The sequence below is a fragment of the Oryx dammah genome, unplaced genomic scaffold (genome assembly GCF_014754425.2).
Source record: "Oryx dammah isolate SB20612 unplaced genomic scaffold, SCBI_Odam_1.1 HiC_scaffold_10, whole genome shotgun sequence".
Classification (NCBI taxonomy): Eukaryota; Metazoa; Chordata; class Mammalia; order Artiodactyla; family Bovidae; genus Oryx; species Oryx dammah.
The window spans coordinates 81,182,605-81,197,264 of NW_024070194.1; the positions used below are offsets into that span (position 1 = coordinate 81,182,605).

A 14,660-nucleotide genomic window follows, 5' to 3' on the forward strand; every position below is an offset into this window, starting at 1 on the left:
ATCGCCCAAAACATAATGGCTGTTTCAACTTCCTTTCATTTTCTAAATGAAGAAGTTAAAGTTTAGAACAGTTCATTTACTTAAACACAAAATTAAACTTGGTCTGTTTATTTGCTAAGCTCAACTCTTTACATTCTATCATCCAACTTTCATTGGTCTGTGTTCTAACTAAAAATTGGCACTTGCCATCTGCCTCTATTAAGAATTAGGTCACTAGTCACTGTAGACCTTCAATACACACTGAAAGGAGTTCAGGGTGGAGACAACTCTATGCTTTGGGAAAAAACTGGCAGAACTGGTCTTCAGATAGTTAGATATCTTCAGGAGAAGATCTTATGAGCCCAACTGTTGCATCTTCTCATCCCTAGAAAACCATTAAAATGTCTAACAGTGACATGAGCTCCTTGTGACTAGCAGCAAGCCTCTGTCAAAGCCTCCATAAGCCTCTGACCACACATACATCTTCAATAAAGTCATAAATAATACTATCTTCCCTCTCTCTTTGGAGCAATTTCTCAGAGCTGTCTGAAATGTTGTTTCCCAGGCTATTGTCCTGATTTTGCCCCCAATAAAACTTAATTCACAACTTCCATCTTGTGCATTTTTTCAATTGACATATGTGCTCTTTAAAGAAAAAATAAATTATGAAAGGTTGTATATCCAAGGACTAAATGAGTAGAAGAGATAAAGAGAGAGAGTGACAGTAAGCCAGGGTTGATAGTGACTAACAACCAACCGAGGTTGGAATGACTGATTCTGACAAGACTGAAACTACTTTAAAGGGTATACGTATATTTTTAGAGCTTTTCTGCAGTCAAGAACATACATCTCAGGAGTCGAATAATCAGATAGTTTAATTCATTAGACTGATAGCTAAAACCTCCAATGTAATGCTTTATTTCCTAAGTGGAATAAAAAAATGTTAATTATTCAGAGATAACATCACTTTGCTTTTCCTGAGTATATGGAGCCATTTTCTCCCACAAGCTGGAATCAAGATTACTGGGAGAAATATCAATAACCTCAGATGTGCAGAGGATACCACTCTAATGGTAGAAAGTGAAGAGGAATTAAAGAGCCTCTTGATGAGGGTGAAAGAGGACAGTGAAAAAGCTGGCTTGAAATTCAACATTCCAAAAATTAAGATCATGGCATCTGGCCCCATCACGTTATGGCAAATAGATAGGGGTAAAGTGGAAACAGTGACAGATTTTATTTTCTTGGGCTTCAAAATCACTGTGGACAGTGACTGCAGCCATGAAATGAAAAGATGTTTGCTCCTTGGAAGTAAAATTATGATAAATATAGACAGTGTATTAAAAAGCAGAGACATCATGTTGCCGACAAAGGTCCATATAGTCAAAGCTATGGTTCTTCCAGTAGTCCTGTACAGATGTGAGAGCTGGGCCATAAAGAAAGTTGAGCACCAAAAAACTGATGCTATTGAATTGCGGTGCTGGTGAAGACTCAAGGGTCCCTTGGACAGCAAGGAGATCCAACCAGTCAATCCTAAAGGAAATAAACCCTGAATATTAATTGAAAGTACTGATGCTGAAGCTGAAGCTCCAGTACTTTGGACAATTGAGCAAAGAGCTGACTCACTGAAAAGGACTCTGATGCTGGGAAAGATTGAGAGCAGGAGGAGAAGGGGGGTGACAGGATGAGGTGGTTGGATGGCATCACCGATTCAATGGAGATGAGTTTGAGCAAACTCAGGGTGATAGTGAAAGACAAGGAAGTCTTGGGTGCTGCAGCCCATGGGATCTCAAAAAGTCAGATATTACTTAGCAATTGAACAACAACATCTCCCAAACTGTTTGGAGTATGGAAAGATTTACTTAAAGCTGAAAAATTTTAGGTTGAAATGAATGGACACTGTTCAGTCCTGCTGCTGCTGCTGCTAAGTCGCTTCAGTTGTGTCCGACTCTGCGCAACCCAATAGATGGCAGCCCACCAGGCTCCCCCGTCCCCGGGATTCTCCAGGCAAGAACAGTGAAGTGGGTTGCCATTTCCTTCTCCAGTGCATGAAAGTTAAAAGTGAAAGTGAAGTCACTCCATGTCCGTCTCTTAGTGACCCCATGGACTGCAGCCTACCAGGCTCTTCTGTCCATGGGATTTTCCAGGCTAGAGTACTGCAGTAGGTTGCCATTGCCTTCTCCAGTTCAGTCCTGAAACAATCTTGTTTTGAGTCATAAGGGTAGATTCCTCAAGGAAAAATAATAATTTAAACCATAGTCACTACTTGATGTCCTGCCAAGTCTATCCAAAACCCTAGAAAATGACCATTGTAATTAAAAATCTACTTATTTTGTGTGCGTATTTCTCTCAGTGATCCAATTTTATTTTTCCTTCTGGGTGTCTTGATAGTCAACAAAGGGGCAATAATGAGCAGGGAAATAGACATAATAATTAATAATGCACTGCTAAATAGATTGGTTTTTATACTGTATATTTAATTTTTATACTTCCTTTGAATGCTCAAAATAAAATATTTGAAATATTGAAATTCTCCTTTGAATTTAGACTGGCATTTTTCAGGAAATACTCCAAGGAAATAATTTCTTAAAATGTTCCAAGGAAGTAAGTAGTGTGGTCATGACTGGGGGTGGGGGTGGGGGGATTGATCTTAACCTTAGTGAGAGTGTCTCTGTAAGTCTTTTTTCCTATATTTGAAACATACTGCAGTAGGTGCCAACCTTTCTTTGTGCCTAGCATTTTAAAGGCTCATGTGAATAGAAAAGCTTTTCTTTTTCCACCAAATACACCTTGTATGAAATAATGTTTCTATAAAAAATATTTCTACTTGTTCTGGAACTGCTTGTAAAGTATAAAATCTAACTCATTTTCTAGATACTGATTTTAACATTTAGCTGGATTCTATGATGTTATTAAAATTTTATAATATTCATGATTGGCTTTTGGAAGTTTGAATTTCTATATTACAGATGTTCATATTCACCCAAAGATCTCTGAAAGATGAGTTCTACATGAGGTTTATCTATATTTAGAACAAGGACACTAATAATATCATATGAATATCATACAAAGTAAAACCAAGTTTTACCTCAAAAGAGGATTTCAGTCAAAATATCAAGATCCTATATTAGAATTTATATGTTGTTTTTAAAATTAATAATATGGAATTCTCCTTAATTCTGCAGAAGGAAAATAAGAAATTTTGACTGGTAGTGGGACAAAATAATGTTTTAAGCATGGAAATTTACATAATGTAAACTTTAGTTTGACAATATATGGCTCTGAAAAGTGAAGAAGTTTAAAAACAACCTTAAAGATCAGAACACAATCTAACATAGGTTACAGTTTTAAAAATTGAATATTTAAAAATATGTGAATTCTAATACTACTAGAAATTTAAAAATTGGGGAGAGTTGGTATACTTGGTCAGAAATCATGTATATCAGATGGTGGTGATATGAAATCATTGTTCAGAAATTTGGAGATAGCTATTGGAGTTCTTTCTTCAATGAAAAATAGAGTGGACCCTTCAGTTTTTTAGTAGCTGAAAGACCCACTTTCTCAAAACTATTGGCCATTAATATGCTAACATCCCAAACCCAACTGAAACAAAGAAGCCAGGTTCTTTACCTTATATGGCTTAAACAAGTTAATCAGAGGGAGGGCAAATGAAGAAATTAATTGGATTAAAAATACTTAGTAAAAAGCAGTTAAAAAAGCAGAGGTGCTGAGAAAAAGCTAACCGTATTTTGTAGTTTTATTGTTTGCATTGATATCAAACAATTTTCTTACAGTTATTATTGTGTTACCAGTAAAGCAAATGAGTGATTATGCATAATTTGCAAGGAATCAAGACTAATAAAGGAAGCACAGCTATAGAATCAAGAATTTAAATTGGAAGGAATAGAAATGGTTAAGTGAACTCTTGTGCCTTCACAAGAAAACAAAAAGTATCTTTTCTTGCTTTGTTCACTGAAACGGTCCAGAAACAACATTTGAACAACAGCGTTCAAACTGCTGTTGCTGCTGCTGCTGCTGCTAAGTTGCTTCAGTCGTGTCCGAGTCTATGGACCCCATAGACGGCAGCCCACCAGGCTCCCCTGTCCCTGGGATTCTCCAGGCAAGAACACTGGAGTGGGTTGCCATTTCCTTCTCCAATGTGTGAAAGTGAAAAGTGAAAGTGAAAAGTGAAAGTGAAGTCGCTCAGTCATGTCTGACTCTTAGCGACCTCATGTACTGTAGCCCACCAGGCTCCTCCGTCCATGGGATTTTCCAGGCAAGAGTACTGGAGTGGGGAGCCATTACCCATACACATATTTTTCACACTAAAAGCAACAAGGGCTTATTGAGAGAAAAGTCTGATTCCATGCACGGTGCAGGAAGGAACAAGGTGAGTCTGCAAGACCTCTATGTGCCAGAAAACAAGGACATCTTCAAAGACCAATGGGTCATATTAAGAAGAGAGAGCAGCCAACCTAAAAAATGTTCCCACTGACCACAGCTGAGACAATCTGACATTAAAAGGAGAATAGAAGCTATGGTTGAGTGAATCTACATAAACTCTGAAAACTTTAAGTCCATAATGAGATATATATATATATACACACACACACACCACCAGTCAATATTGTAACTCAAATTGTTTTGGTACCATTGCCTCTTTTATTATATGGCAAATAATATAGATACTAATGGACATAAATATATTCAATTTTGGACTTAAAAGGGGCTATTTGTAAAATTACTGCATATTGTGACTTCTAGATGAAACAATGTCTAGAATTCACCTGAACATACATTTTTATGAGTTTTGTGGTCCTAACTAAGTACATGAGGAATGCAAGATTCAATCATGTGTCAAAGTCTTCACAGCTACATTTCTTTGTATCCTATTAAGTCAAAGATCTAGACTCTTAACTTGAGCTTCCATGAAAGTGAAAGTCGGTCAGTCCTGTCTGATTCTTTGTGACCCCATGGACTGTAGAGTCCATGGAATGCTCTAGGCCAGAATACTGGAGTGGGTAGATCCTTTCCCTTCTCCAGGGGATCTTCCCAACCCAGGGATTGAACCAAGGTCTCCCACATTGCAGGCAGATTCTTTACCATCTGAGCCACCAGGGAAGCCCAAGAATACTGAAGTGGGTAGCCTATCCCTTCTTCAGTGGCTCTTCCCAGCCCAGGAATTAACCCGGGGTCTCCTGCATTGCAGGCCAATTCTTGAGCTTCTATAGACCTCCTCAATCTTAGATGAGAAAAATGATTATATCTTCAATGCAAACCACCATGCATAGTTTAACATTCTCTTCAGTTATGACTGTAGGTCACAAATCACTGTAGTATTAGTGGTACTGTGACTTTGTAACTACTAGAAATCACAGACATTTTCATATCATATTTCAACTGTTACAAATATCACATGCATTGTGTATGATTCTTAAAAATTGTGTTAATAAAATACATGTGATTTAATTGTGTTAATAAAATGTACACAACTGTATCACAAATATGTTTTTTAATATTTGATAAAAATATTTCAATGGAATTTATTTCCTCTTTAATTTTACGTACATTATTTTATGCATTTAACATCCTTAGGAGGGTTCATAGGCTTCACCAGAGTGCCATATACATCAATGACACCAAATAAGATTAAGGATCTCTGAGAGGGAAAAAAATCCTTTACAAAGTGTTAACAATTTGAGTGGGAGCTGCAAAACTTTTGTAATAAGCTTAGGAAACTGAATCCAAGAAAGTAGGCTAAGTGGAGACTCTTCTTGAAGCTATGAAACCTGTAGTAATTTTAAAAGAAGACAAAATATTCTAACATTCCTCCCATTGAGGGCTGTGGTCTATGTCCCCTACCTTGAAACTGGGTAGGGTTGTGACTTTTTTGACAAATAAAGCAGTGACAGTATGGAACTTCAGAGGCTAAGGGCACAAAGACAATTAAGTTTCCTCCGTGTTCTTTGGGACACTTGCTTTGGCAGCTATAAGCTGCCATGTAAGATGCCCACCTAACCTGAGGAAGTCCAAGCCACACAGGGAGGCCTTACAGGCAATTAGGTCAGCAGTCCTAACTGAGCCCAGCTATTGTGCTTGTGGAGAAGCTTCCAGATGATTCCCACAACCAAGGTGGGAATCGCCCCAGGCATTGGCTTCCCAGCTGGAGCCCAAGATGACAGAGAACAGAAACAAACCACCTGCTCTGTGCCTTGTCTGAGTTCTTGACCTATAGAATATGGACCAAAATTAAATGGTGGCTCTTTTATGCCCATGAGTTTTTACGTGATTGGTTATACAAGAAGAGATGACCAGAATGGGTTTATGATGAGCCAAACATGAATCTAATTAGTTTTATACCATGAATCTCTCAGTAGGCAATGTGGGTGAAACAAAACAGGCCACACAAATAGTCTGAGAGCCATCCAATTTTCAAGAAAATCATGCCATTGCAGTTCAGTTGATGGCAGAACTCAGTGTATGATTCCAACTAGATGGTCTAGGATCATATGGAACCATCCTGAGAGTACCCATTCCAGCTTTCCAGCAGCCAAATATCTGTCTAAGAGGCATTTTTACTCTAAGCTATTTTCACCAAGTATGGGCTACCAGGCCAATGCTGGATTTGATTCCAGCACAACATACATTTGTGTCTAGAGGAATGAATTCCTTTAAGGAATTTAGAAGAAAGAACTGCTTATTTCTCAGATGCCTGAACCCTGTGAAAACCCCGCACATATTTAGTGCCTGGATCTCACTGCCATTATGTGCATGGCATTGCCGGTCTGTCTTGTTACACAAACCACATGTCCCCAGACAATAAGCCATAAATGCACCAGAACCACCTCTAAGGCATGGCGAGCAGCTACTACTTTACAGATACCAAATGAGACCCCAGACTTTACTTTGTTTGCATTATGGGTCTTAAGGTCTGACTATCTTATATTCATTTGGATAATGGATTGTGTGAAGCAAAAGCATGTAAGGATTTTAAAAGGTTTTTTTTTTTTTTTTTAACTAGTAGGTCTTTTTTTAAAGTCTTTCCAAAGCTAGTAATCAGAGAGTATTCTGCAAGAAATATATTTTGATCATAAAAACATTTTTAGCTTATAGAAATTGGTATTTATTAAACTTTTAATTCTAAACTATGTAGGGGTAATATATATATGTTTTAATATTTTTTCTATTTAACAATCTACTAAAAACTAGACTGTCAATCTACTCAATTGACAATCCTCAATTTAGGGCCAAGTTAGGAAACATAGAGTTGCTTTTTTCCTCCTTTATTATAATATTTACAACAAAGTATAAGTTGTTGCTCACAAGAATTTTGTTTATGTCTAAAACCCTGTACCTTCCCTGGTGGCTCAGTGGTAAAGAATCTGCCTGCCAAGCAGAAGATGCAGGTTTGATCCTGGGTTGGGAAGATCCCCTGGAGAAGGAAATGATAACCCACTAACCCACTCCAGTATTCCTACCTGAGAAATTCCGTGGACAGAAGGCCCTGTTGTGATACAGTCTATGGGGTTAGAAAAGTCAGACACAACTTAGCAGCTAAACAACAGCAATAATAAAGCCCTGTCCACTTTGAGCAAAATTATTAATTTACCTTAAAGCCGAAGTTATTTAGGGTTTTGGAACTTTTCTGTAGATGAAAACAGTCCAGAGAACTAGACAGGATAATAAATGGATTGAAGTCCATTGAAGATGAATTCAGTTACATAAAAATTCCATTGGTCTGAAGATATCAGACATGGATACATCTCAGATGAGTTTAAAACATGGGAAGTGTTACAGTATTAGTTGCTCAGTCGTGTCTAACTCTGCGACCCCATGGACTGTAGCCTGCCAAGCTCCTCTGTCCATGGTGATCTCCAGGCAAGAAGGACATGTGAATAAATAATATTGCTACTTTTGGGAAGAGCCTCTAGTCATGGAGCCCCCAGGTCTCCTTCTGAACAACAGAAAGCAGAGGTTGGTGACATTCGGTGAGACTGGCTACAATAACTGTCAAAGAACTATAACTCATACCTGTGAGGTAGGTGTTGTGTGAGGAATTAATGAAATAGTGAGAAAGGGGCTGAGACATATCTTCATTCAAATCCAGTTTCTCAGGTGAAACGACTCCATTTTCTTCTCCACTCAGATAGCGCATAAATCCATCCACTGATATCTGTCCTAGAGGAAATGAAGAGTTAAGAGGAATGTGAATGTATTATTTTTATGGGTTTCTGATGTCATATTATTATTATTATTTTGCAGAAACCTCTGGTAGCATCCAAGATGGAAAACATTAGCCACAATTGCAATTTGATAGGGATAAACAGTAGTCTAGGGTCATGCTGCTTTACTATATTTATCCCCAAATGCCAGAATAGTCTCACAGACTTTGAGAGAATTTAAATACCTAAACATGGATCAACTGCTTTTAAAATATAAGAATGGTTACAATCCTATGCATGGATACCAAAATGTTTTTAGTGCTTATCTCTGGGTAGTAAAGTTAAGGGTACATTTCCCAATGTTCTCTCATAAAAACATGTTACTTATATGATCAAAAGACTTATTCACACATGGTTTTATTATTTAAAATAAAGTGAAGATGTTTTCAAATAATAATCTTTTTCCTCTGAAAAGGAAAATAAATATGACCATAACTGAGGAATAAAAATCTGAATGTTCATAAAAATGAAGGTCCTTAATGTTTCTTATTTAGAATGACTTTACTTCAAATGAAAGAAATAAGACTCACACTTTAGTTTACTCAGATTCTATTTATAATTTTTCTTTTGTTGTAACATTTCTGAGGTGACTAATACAGAATATTGAGATAATTCTTTATTGTTATTAAAGTAGTTTTTATATAATACATGGAGAGAGCCATCTTCCCAATTGTGGTTCATCATCATAGCTTGTTTCTTCAATATTAACAATCAAAGCCTCAAAACCCAACCAACCAACCAAAGAAACAAAACAAACACAACCACCAGTGCATTTGTGAATAGTGAAGATCTTTCTGGTAAATGTTCAGTTCAGTTCAGTTCAGTCACTCAGTCATATCCGGCTCTTTGCGACCCCATGAATCGCAGCACGCCAGGCCTCCCTGTCCATCACCAATTCCCGGAGTTCACTCAGACTCACGTCCATCGAGTCAGTGATGCCATCCAGCCATCTCATCCTCTGTCGTCCCCTTTTCCTCCTGCCCCCAATCCCTCTCAGCATCAGAGTCTTTTCCAATGAGTCACCTCTTCTCATGAGGTAGCCAAAGTACTGGAGTTTCAGCTTTAGCATCAGTCCTTCCAAAGAAATCCCAGAGTTGATCTCCTTCAGAATGGACTGGTTGGATCTCCTTGCAGTCCAAGGGACTCTCAAGAGTCTTCTCCAACACCACAGTTCAAAAGTATCAATTCTTCAGCTCTCAGCTTTCTTCACAGTCCAACTCTCACATCCGTACATGACCACTGGAAAAACCATAGCCTTGACTAGATGGACCTTTGTTGGCAAAGTAATGTCTCTGCTTTTGAATATGCTATCTAGGTTGGTCATAACTTTTCTTCCAAGGAGTAAGCGTCTTTTAATTTTATGGCTGCAGTCATCATCTGCAGTGATTTTGGAGCCCAGAAAAATAAAGTCTGACACTGTTTCCACTGTTTCCCCATCTATTTCCCATGAAGTGATGGGACCAGATGCCATGATATTCATTTTCTGAATATTGAGCTTTAAGCCAACTTTTTCACTCTCCTCTTTCACTTTCATCAAGAAGCTTTTTAGTTCTTCTTCACGTTCTGCCATAAGGGTGGTGTCATCTGCATATCTGAGGATAGTATTTGTTTTTCCTTGTTGAAAAAGTTTTGTATTAATATAAAAGTAGTATATGTTTATGGAAGAAAAATTAGGAAATGAGATGAGCAGAGAGGGAAGAAAACTGAAACTTTTCTGAACATGCCTAACTCTTCATTCAGAGAGAATTACTATTAAAATCTTAGTATATATACTTCCAGAGGAAAAAATGTGTGTATGCATGTGTATGTATAGTTGTTTTATCAAGATGCAATCATATATATATATACACTGAAAAGTATATTTGAATATCATCATATAATATTAATATTTTGAAAGTGAAGTTGCTTAGTCATGTCCAACTCTTTGAGACCCTGTGGACTGTAGGCCACCAGGCTCCTCCATCCATGGGATTTCCCAAGCAAGAATACTGGAGTGGGTTGCCATTTCCTTCTCCAGGGGATCTTCCCAACCCAGGAATCGAACCTGGGTCTCCCTCATTGTAGGCAGAGGCTTAAATCTCTGTATTATAAAATATATAGAGCTATAACATGACTAACTAATATTCCATTATCTTTGGAGTTCTCATTTTTCACTAGTATAAATAATATTGTATTCAATACTCTGGTAGCTGAATCTTTGTATAAACTTTTTCCTCAGAATGAGTCCTCTGCAATAGAATTGCTGGTTCAAAGACTGCATATTTTTCAGACTTTTAATATACATAATCAATTTGTTTTCTGTTAAAAGTTCTAGCAATTTACTCTTTCACCAATGGTTTGTCTTCTCTTCATCCAGATGTCAAACTCAGAGGTAAAAACATGATAGCAGGGGGGCGGTCCTAAGGTGGCAGAGGAGTAGGACGGGGAGACCACTTTCTCCCCCAGAAGTTCATCAAAAGATCATTTGAATGCTGAGAAACTTCCACAAAACAACTTCTGAATGCTGGCGGAGAACACCAGGCATGCAGAAAGGCAGCTCATTCTCTTTGAAAGGAGGTAGGACAAAATACAAAAGATAAAAAGAGAGACAAAAGAGTTAGGGATGGAGACCTGTCCTGGGGAGGGAAACCTGAAGGAGAAGTTTCCAAACACCAGGAAACCCTCTCACTGGCAGGTCTGTGGGGAGTTTTGGAATCTCAGAGGGCATCATAACTGGGAGGGGAAAGAAAAAAAAAACAAAACCCAGATTTCGTGTCTGACCACAACTCCCAGCAGAGAAGTAGCCCAGACACTTGCGTTCACCACCAGTGAGCAAAGGCTGAACAGGGAGGCACAGTCTGCATGGTTAGGGTAGGGACTGGGCATGAATGCCCTGAGGACAATCTGAGGGAGCTAATGTGAGATAGCAACCCAAACTGTGGGATAGCCAGAGAGAGAGAGAGAGGAAAAAAAAAACAGAGAGAGAGAGAGAGAAGGAGAGAGAGAAAAAAAAAAAAGAGAGAGAGAAAGAGAGAGAGAATTTTCCCGTGAAAAGCTCAAATCTAAGGCACAGCCTGGCCCACTGATAGAACAAAGGACTGAGTGATCACTAGAGGAGAGCCAGCCAACTACAGACCGGCCCACCCCATGCCAGAGGCAGAGAGGCAGGTGGGCAACAGCCAGAGGCAGAAGGCAAGGGGCAATCTTGGCCCCAGAGATGGCATCCTCCACCAAACTGCGAGCAGGCTCCCAGTTGCTAACCACGTCTTCCTGGGATTTTGGATGGTTGACATCCACCAGGAGGGTCGCAGAGATCAGCTTCCCAGAGGAGACACATGGCATACCTGAGACGGTGCTCTCACGGTGCACCCAGGAAACCAAGAGGCTGGAACAGGGGAGGTGTTAAAACGCCCTACCCAGCTGGGAAGACTGTGCTCACCAAGCACCTGGTCGCCTGAGCTGCTAGGACCTGGGAAGGGGACAAATTGCAGGCCCAACCGAGTCTGTGCCTTTGTGGAGTACCCAAAAATCTGAACCTGAGCAGCTTAGACCCGGGAAGTGCACGCAACCCAGGGCCCACTTTAGACAGTTCCCTGCAGAGCAACCTGGAGCCTGAGCAGCGTAGACTGGGAAAGCACATATGCCATGAGCAGGGGAAACCCAGTGTGGCCCAGGCACTGTGAACACTCCCGACACACTCTAGTATATTTGTTTGCAGTGCTCCTCCTTCCCTACAGCACAACTGAACAAGTGAGCCTAAATAAGTGACCACCGTTGCCCCTTGTATCAGGGTGGAAATTAGACACTGAAGAGACTTGCAAACAGAGGAAGCCAAAATAAACAAAGAAGAGGGAACTGCTCTGGAAGTGACAAGTACAACAGATTAAAACCCTGTAGTTAGCATTGACTACATTGGAAGGGGCCTATAGACCTTGAGATGTATAAGCTGGAACAAGGAACTATCTGAAACTGAACTGAACCCACACTGCCCTCAATAGATCCAGAGAAACTCCTAGATATATTTTTAATATTATCATTTTTTAATTTTTAAGTTCTTTATTACTCCTTTAATTTTCATTTTTATAACCTACTATTACCTTGTTAAAAAAAGCCCCATTTTTAAAGCAGATTCATATATATATATTTCTAATTTTTGCAATTTTCTTTTGTTTTTTTATTATTGTATTTTTGAGAGTCTAACCTCTACTCTAGATTTTTAATCTTTGCTTTTTTGCATTTGCTATCAATTATGTACCTTTAAGAATCTAATCTTCAGTACTCATTTTTACTTAGGGGTATGATTACTTGCTTGATTGCTCTCTCCCCTTCTGACTCTCCCTTTTCTCCCCAGGTCACCTATATCTCCTTCCCTCCCCCTTCTCTTTTCTACTTAACTCTGTGAATCTCTCTGGGTGTTCCAGTCTATGTAGAACACTTAGGGAATTTATTACTGGCTAGATCTCTCTCTCTCCTTTTGACCCTCCCTCCTCTCCTCCTGGTCACCTCTATCTCCTTCCTCCCTCTTCTCTTCTCTATGTAACTCCATGAACCTCTCTGAGTGTTCCAGACTGTGGAGAGCAAATAGGGAATTCATCACTGGCTAGATTGCTCTCTCCCCTTTTGATTTACCCTCTTCTCCTCTTGGCCACCTCTATCTCCCTCCTGCCTCTCCTCTTCTCCATGTAACTCTGTGAACATCTCTGGGTGTCCCTCGTTGTGGAGAATCCTTTCTCCATTAACCTAAATATTTTAACATCTGTGATGTATGGATGGAGAAGTCTTGAGGATACTGTAAGAATAAGACTGAGAACCAGAGGCAGTAGGCTTAAATCCCAAACTTGAGAACACCAGAAAACTCCTGACTCCAGGGAACATTAAGCAACAAGAGCTCATCCAAAAGCCTCCATACCTACACTGAAACCAAGCTACACCCAAGAGCCAACAAGTTCCAGAGCAAGACATACCACACTAATTCTCCAGCAGGAACATAGCCCTGAGCATTAAAATACAGGCTGTCCAAAGTCACACCAAACCCATGGACAATTCAAAACTCACTACTGGACACTTCATTACACTCTAGAGAGAAAAGATCTAGCGCCACCCACCAGAACACCAATGCAGGCTTCCCTAACCAGGAAACCTTGACAAGCCACTAGTCCAACCCTGCCCACAGGGAGCAAACTCCACAATAAAGAGGAATCACAAACTTCCAGCATACAGAAACACCACCCCATATAGAAGCAACCTAAACAAAATGAAAAGGCAGAGAAATATTCAGCAGGTAAAGAAACATGATAAATGCCCATCAAACCAAACAAAAGAGGAGGAGATAGGGAGTCTACCTGAAAAAGAATTCAGAATAATGATAGTAAAGATGATTCAAAATCTTGAAAACAAAATGGAATTACAGATAAATAGACTAGAGACAAGGATTGAGAAGATGCAAAAACTGTTTAACAAGGACTTAAAAGAAATAAAAAAGCATTAATCAATAATGAATAATGCAATAACTGAGACCAAAATCACTCTGGAGGGAACCAACAGTAGAATAACTGAGGCAGAAGATAGGATAAGTGAGGTAGAAGATAGAATGGTGGAAATAAATGAAGCAGAGAATAAAAAAATAAAAAAAAAGGATTAAAAGAAATGAGGACAACCTCAGAGACCTCTGGGATAATGTTAAATGCACCAACATTTGAATCATAAGAGTCCCAGAAGAAGAAGACAAAATGAAAGGCCATGAGAAAATACTCGAGGAGATAATAGTGAAAACTTCCCTAAAATGGGGAAGGAAATAGCCACCCAAATTCGAGAAACCCAGAGGGTCCCAAACAGGATAAACCCAAGGCAAAACACCCCAAGACACATATTAATCAAATTAATGAAGATCAAACACAAAGAGCAAATATTAAAAGCAGCAAGGGAAAAGCAACAAATAACACACACGGGGATCTCCATAAGGATAACAGCTGATCTTTCAAAAGAAACTCTTCAGGCCAGAAGGGAACGGCAGGACATACTTAAAGTGATGAAAGAGAAAAACCTACAGCCCAGCAAGGAGCTCATTCAAATATGAAGGAGAAATCAAAAGCTTTACAGACAAGCAAAAGCTGAGAGAATTCAGAACCTGGTCAGGAAAAAACAGCTGTTCAACAAATGCCAAAGGATCTTCTCTAGATAGGAAACACAGAAAAAGGTTTATAAACTCGAGCCAAAAACAACAAAGTAAATGGCAATGGGATCACACTTATCAATAATTACGTTAAATGTAAATGGGTTGAATGCCCCAACCAAAAGACAAAGACTGGCTGAATGGATACAAAAATAAGACCCCTATATATGCTGTCTGCAAGAGACCCACCTCAAAACAAGGGACACATACAGACTGAAAGTAAAGGACTGGAAAAAAATATTTCATGCAAATGGAGATCAAAAGAAAGTAGGAGTGGCAATACTCATATCAGATAATATAGACTTTGAAAT

The 14,660-nt window shown here is 39.1% G+C and overlaps 1 protein-coding gene across 2 annotated transcripts in view; it reads right to left on the reverse strand.

Annotated features, from left to right (window-relative positions):
• PLCB1 (phospholipase C beta 1) overlaps positions 1-14,660 on the reverse strand; it is an 858,386-nt gene that overhangs the window by 213,984 nt on the left and 629,742 nt on the right. For both annotated transcript variants that reach the window (XM_040248321.1, XM_040248322.1), the window contains exon 10: positions 8,008-8,154. In XM_040248321.1, coding sequence (XP_040104255.1) covers positions 8,008-8,154 — 147 coding nt within the window. The remainder of the gene's footprint in view (positions 1-8,007; positions 8,155-14,660) is intronic.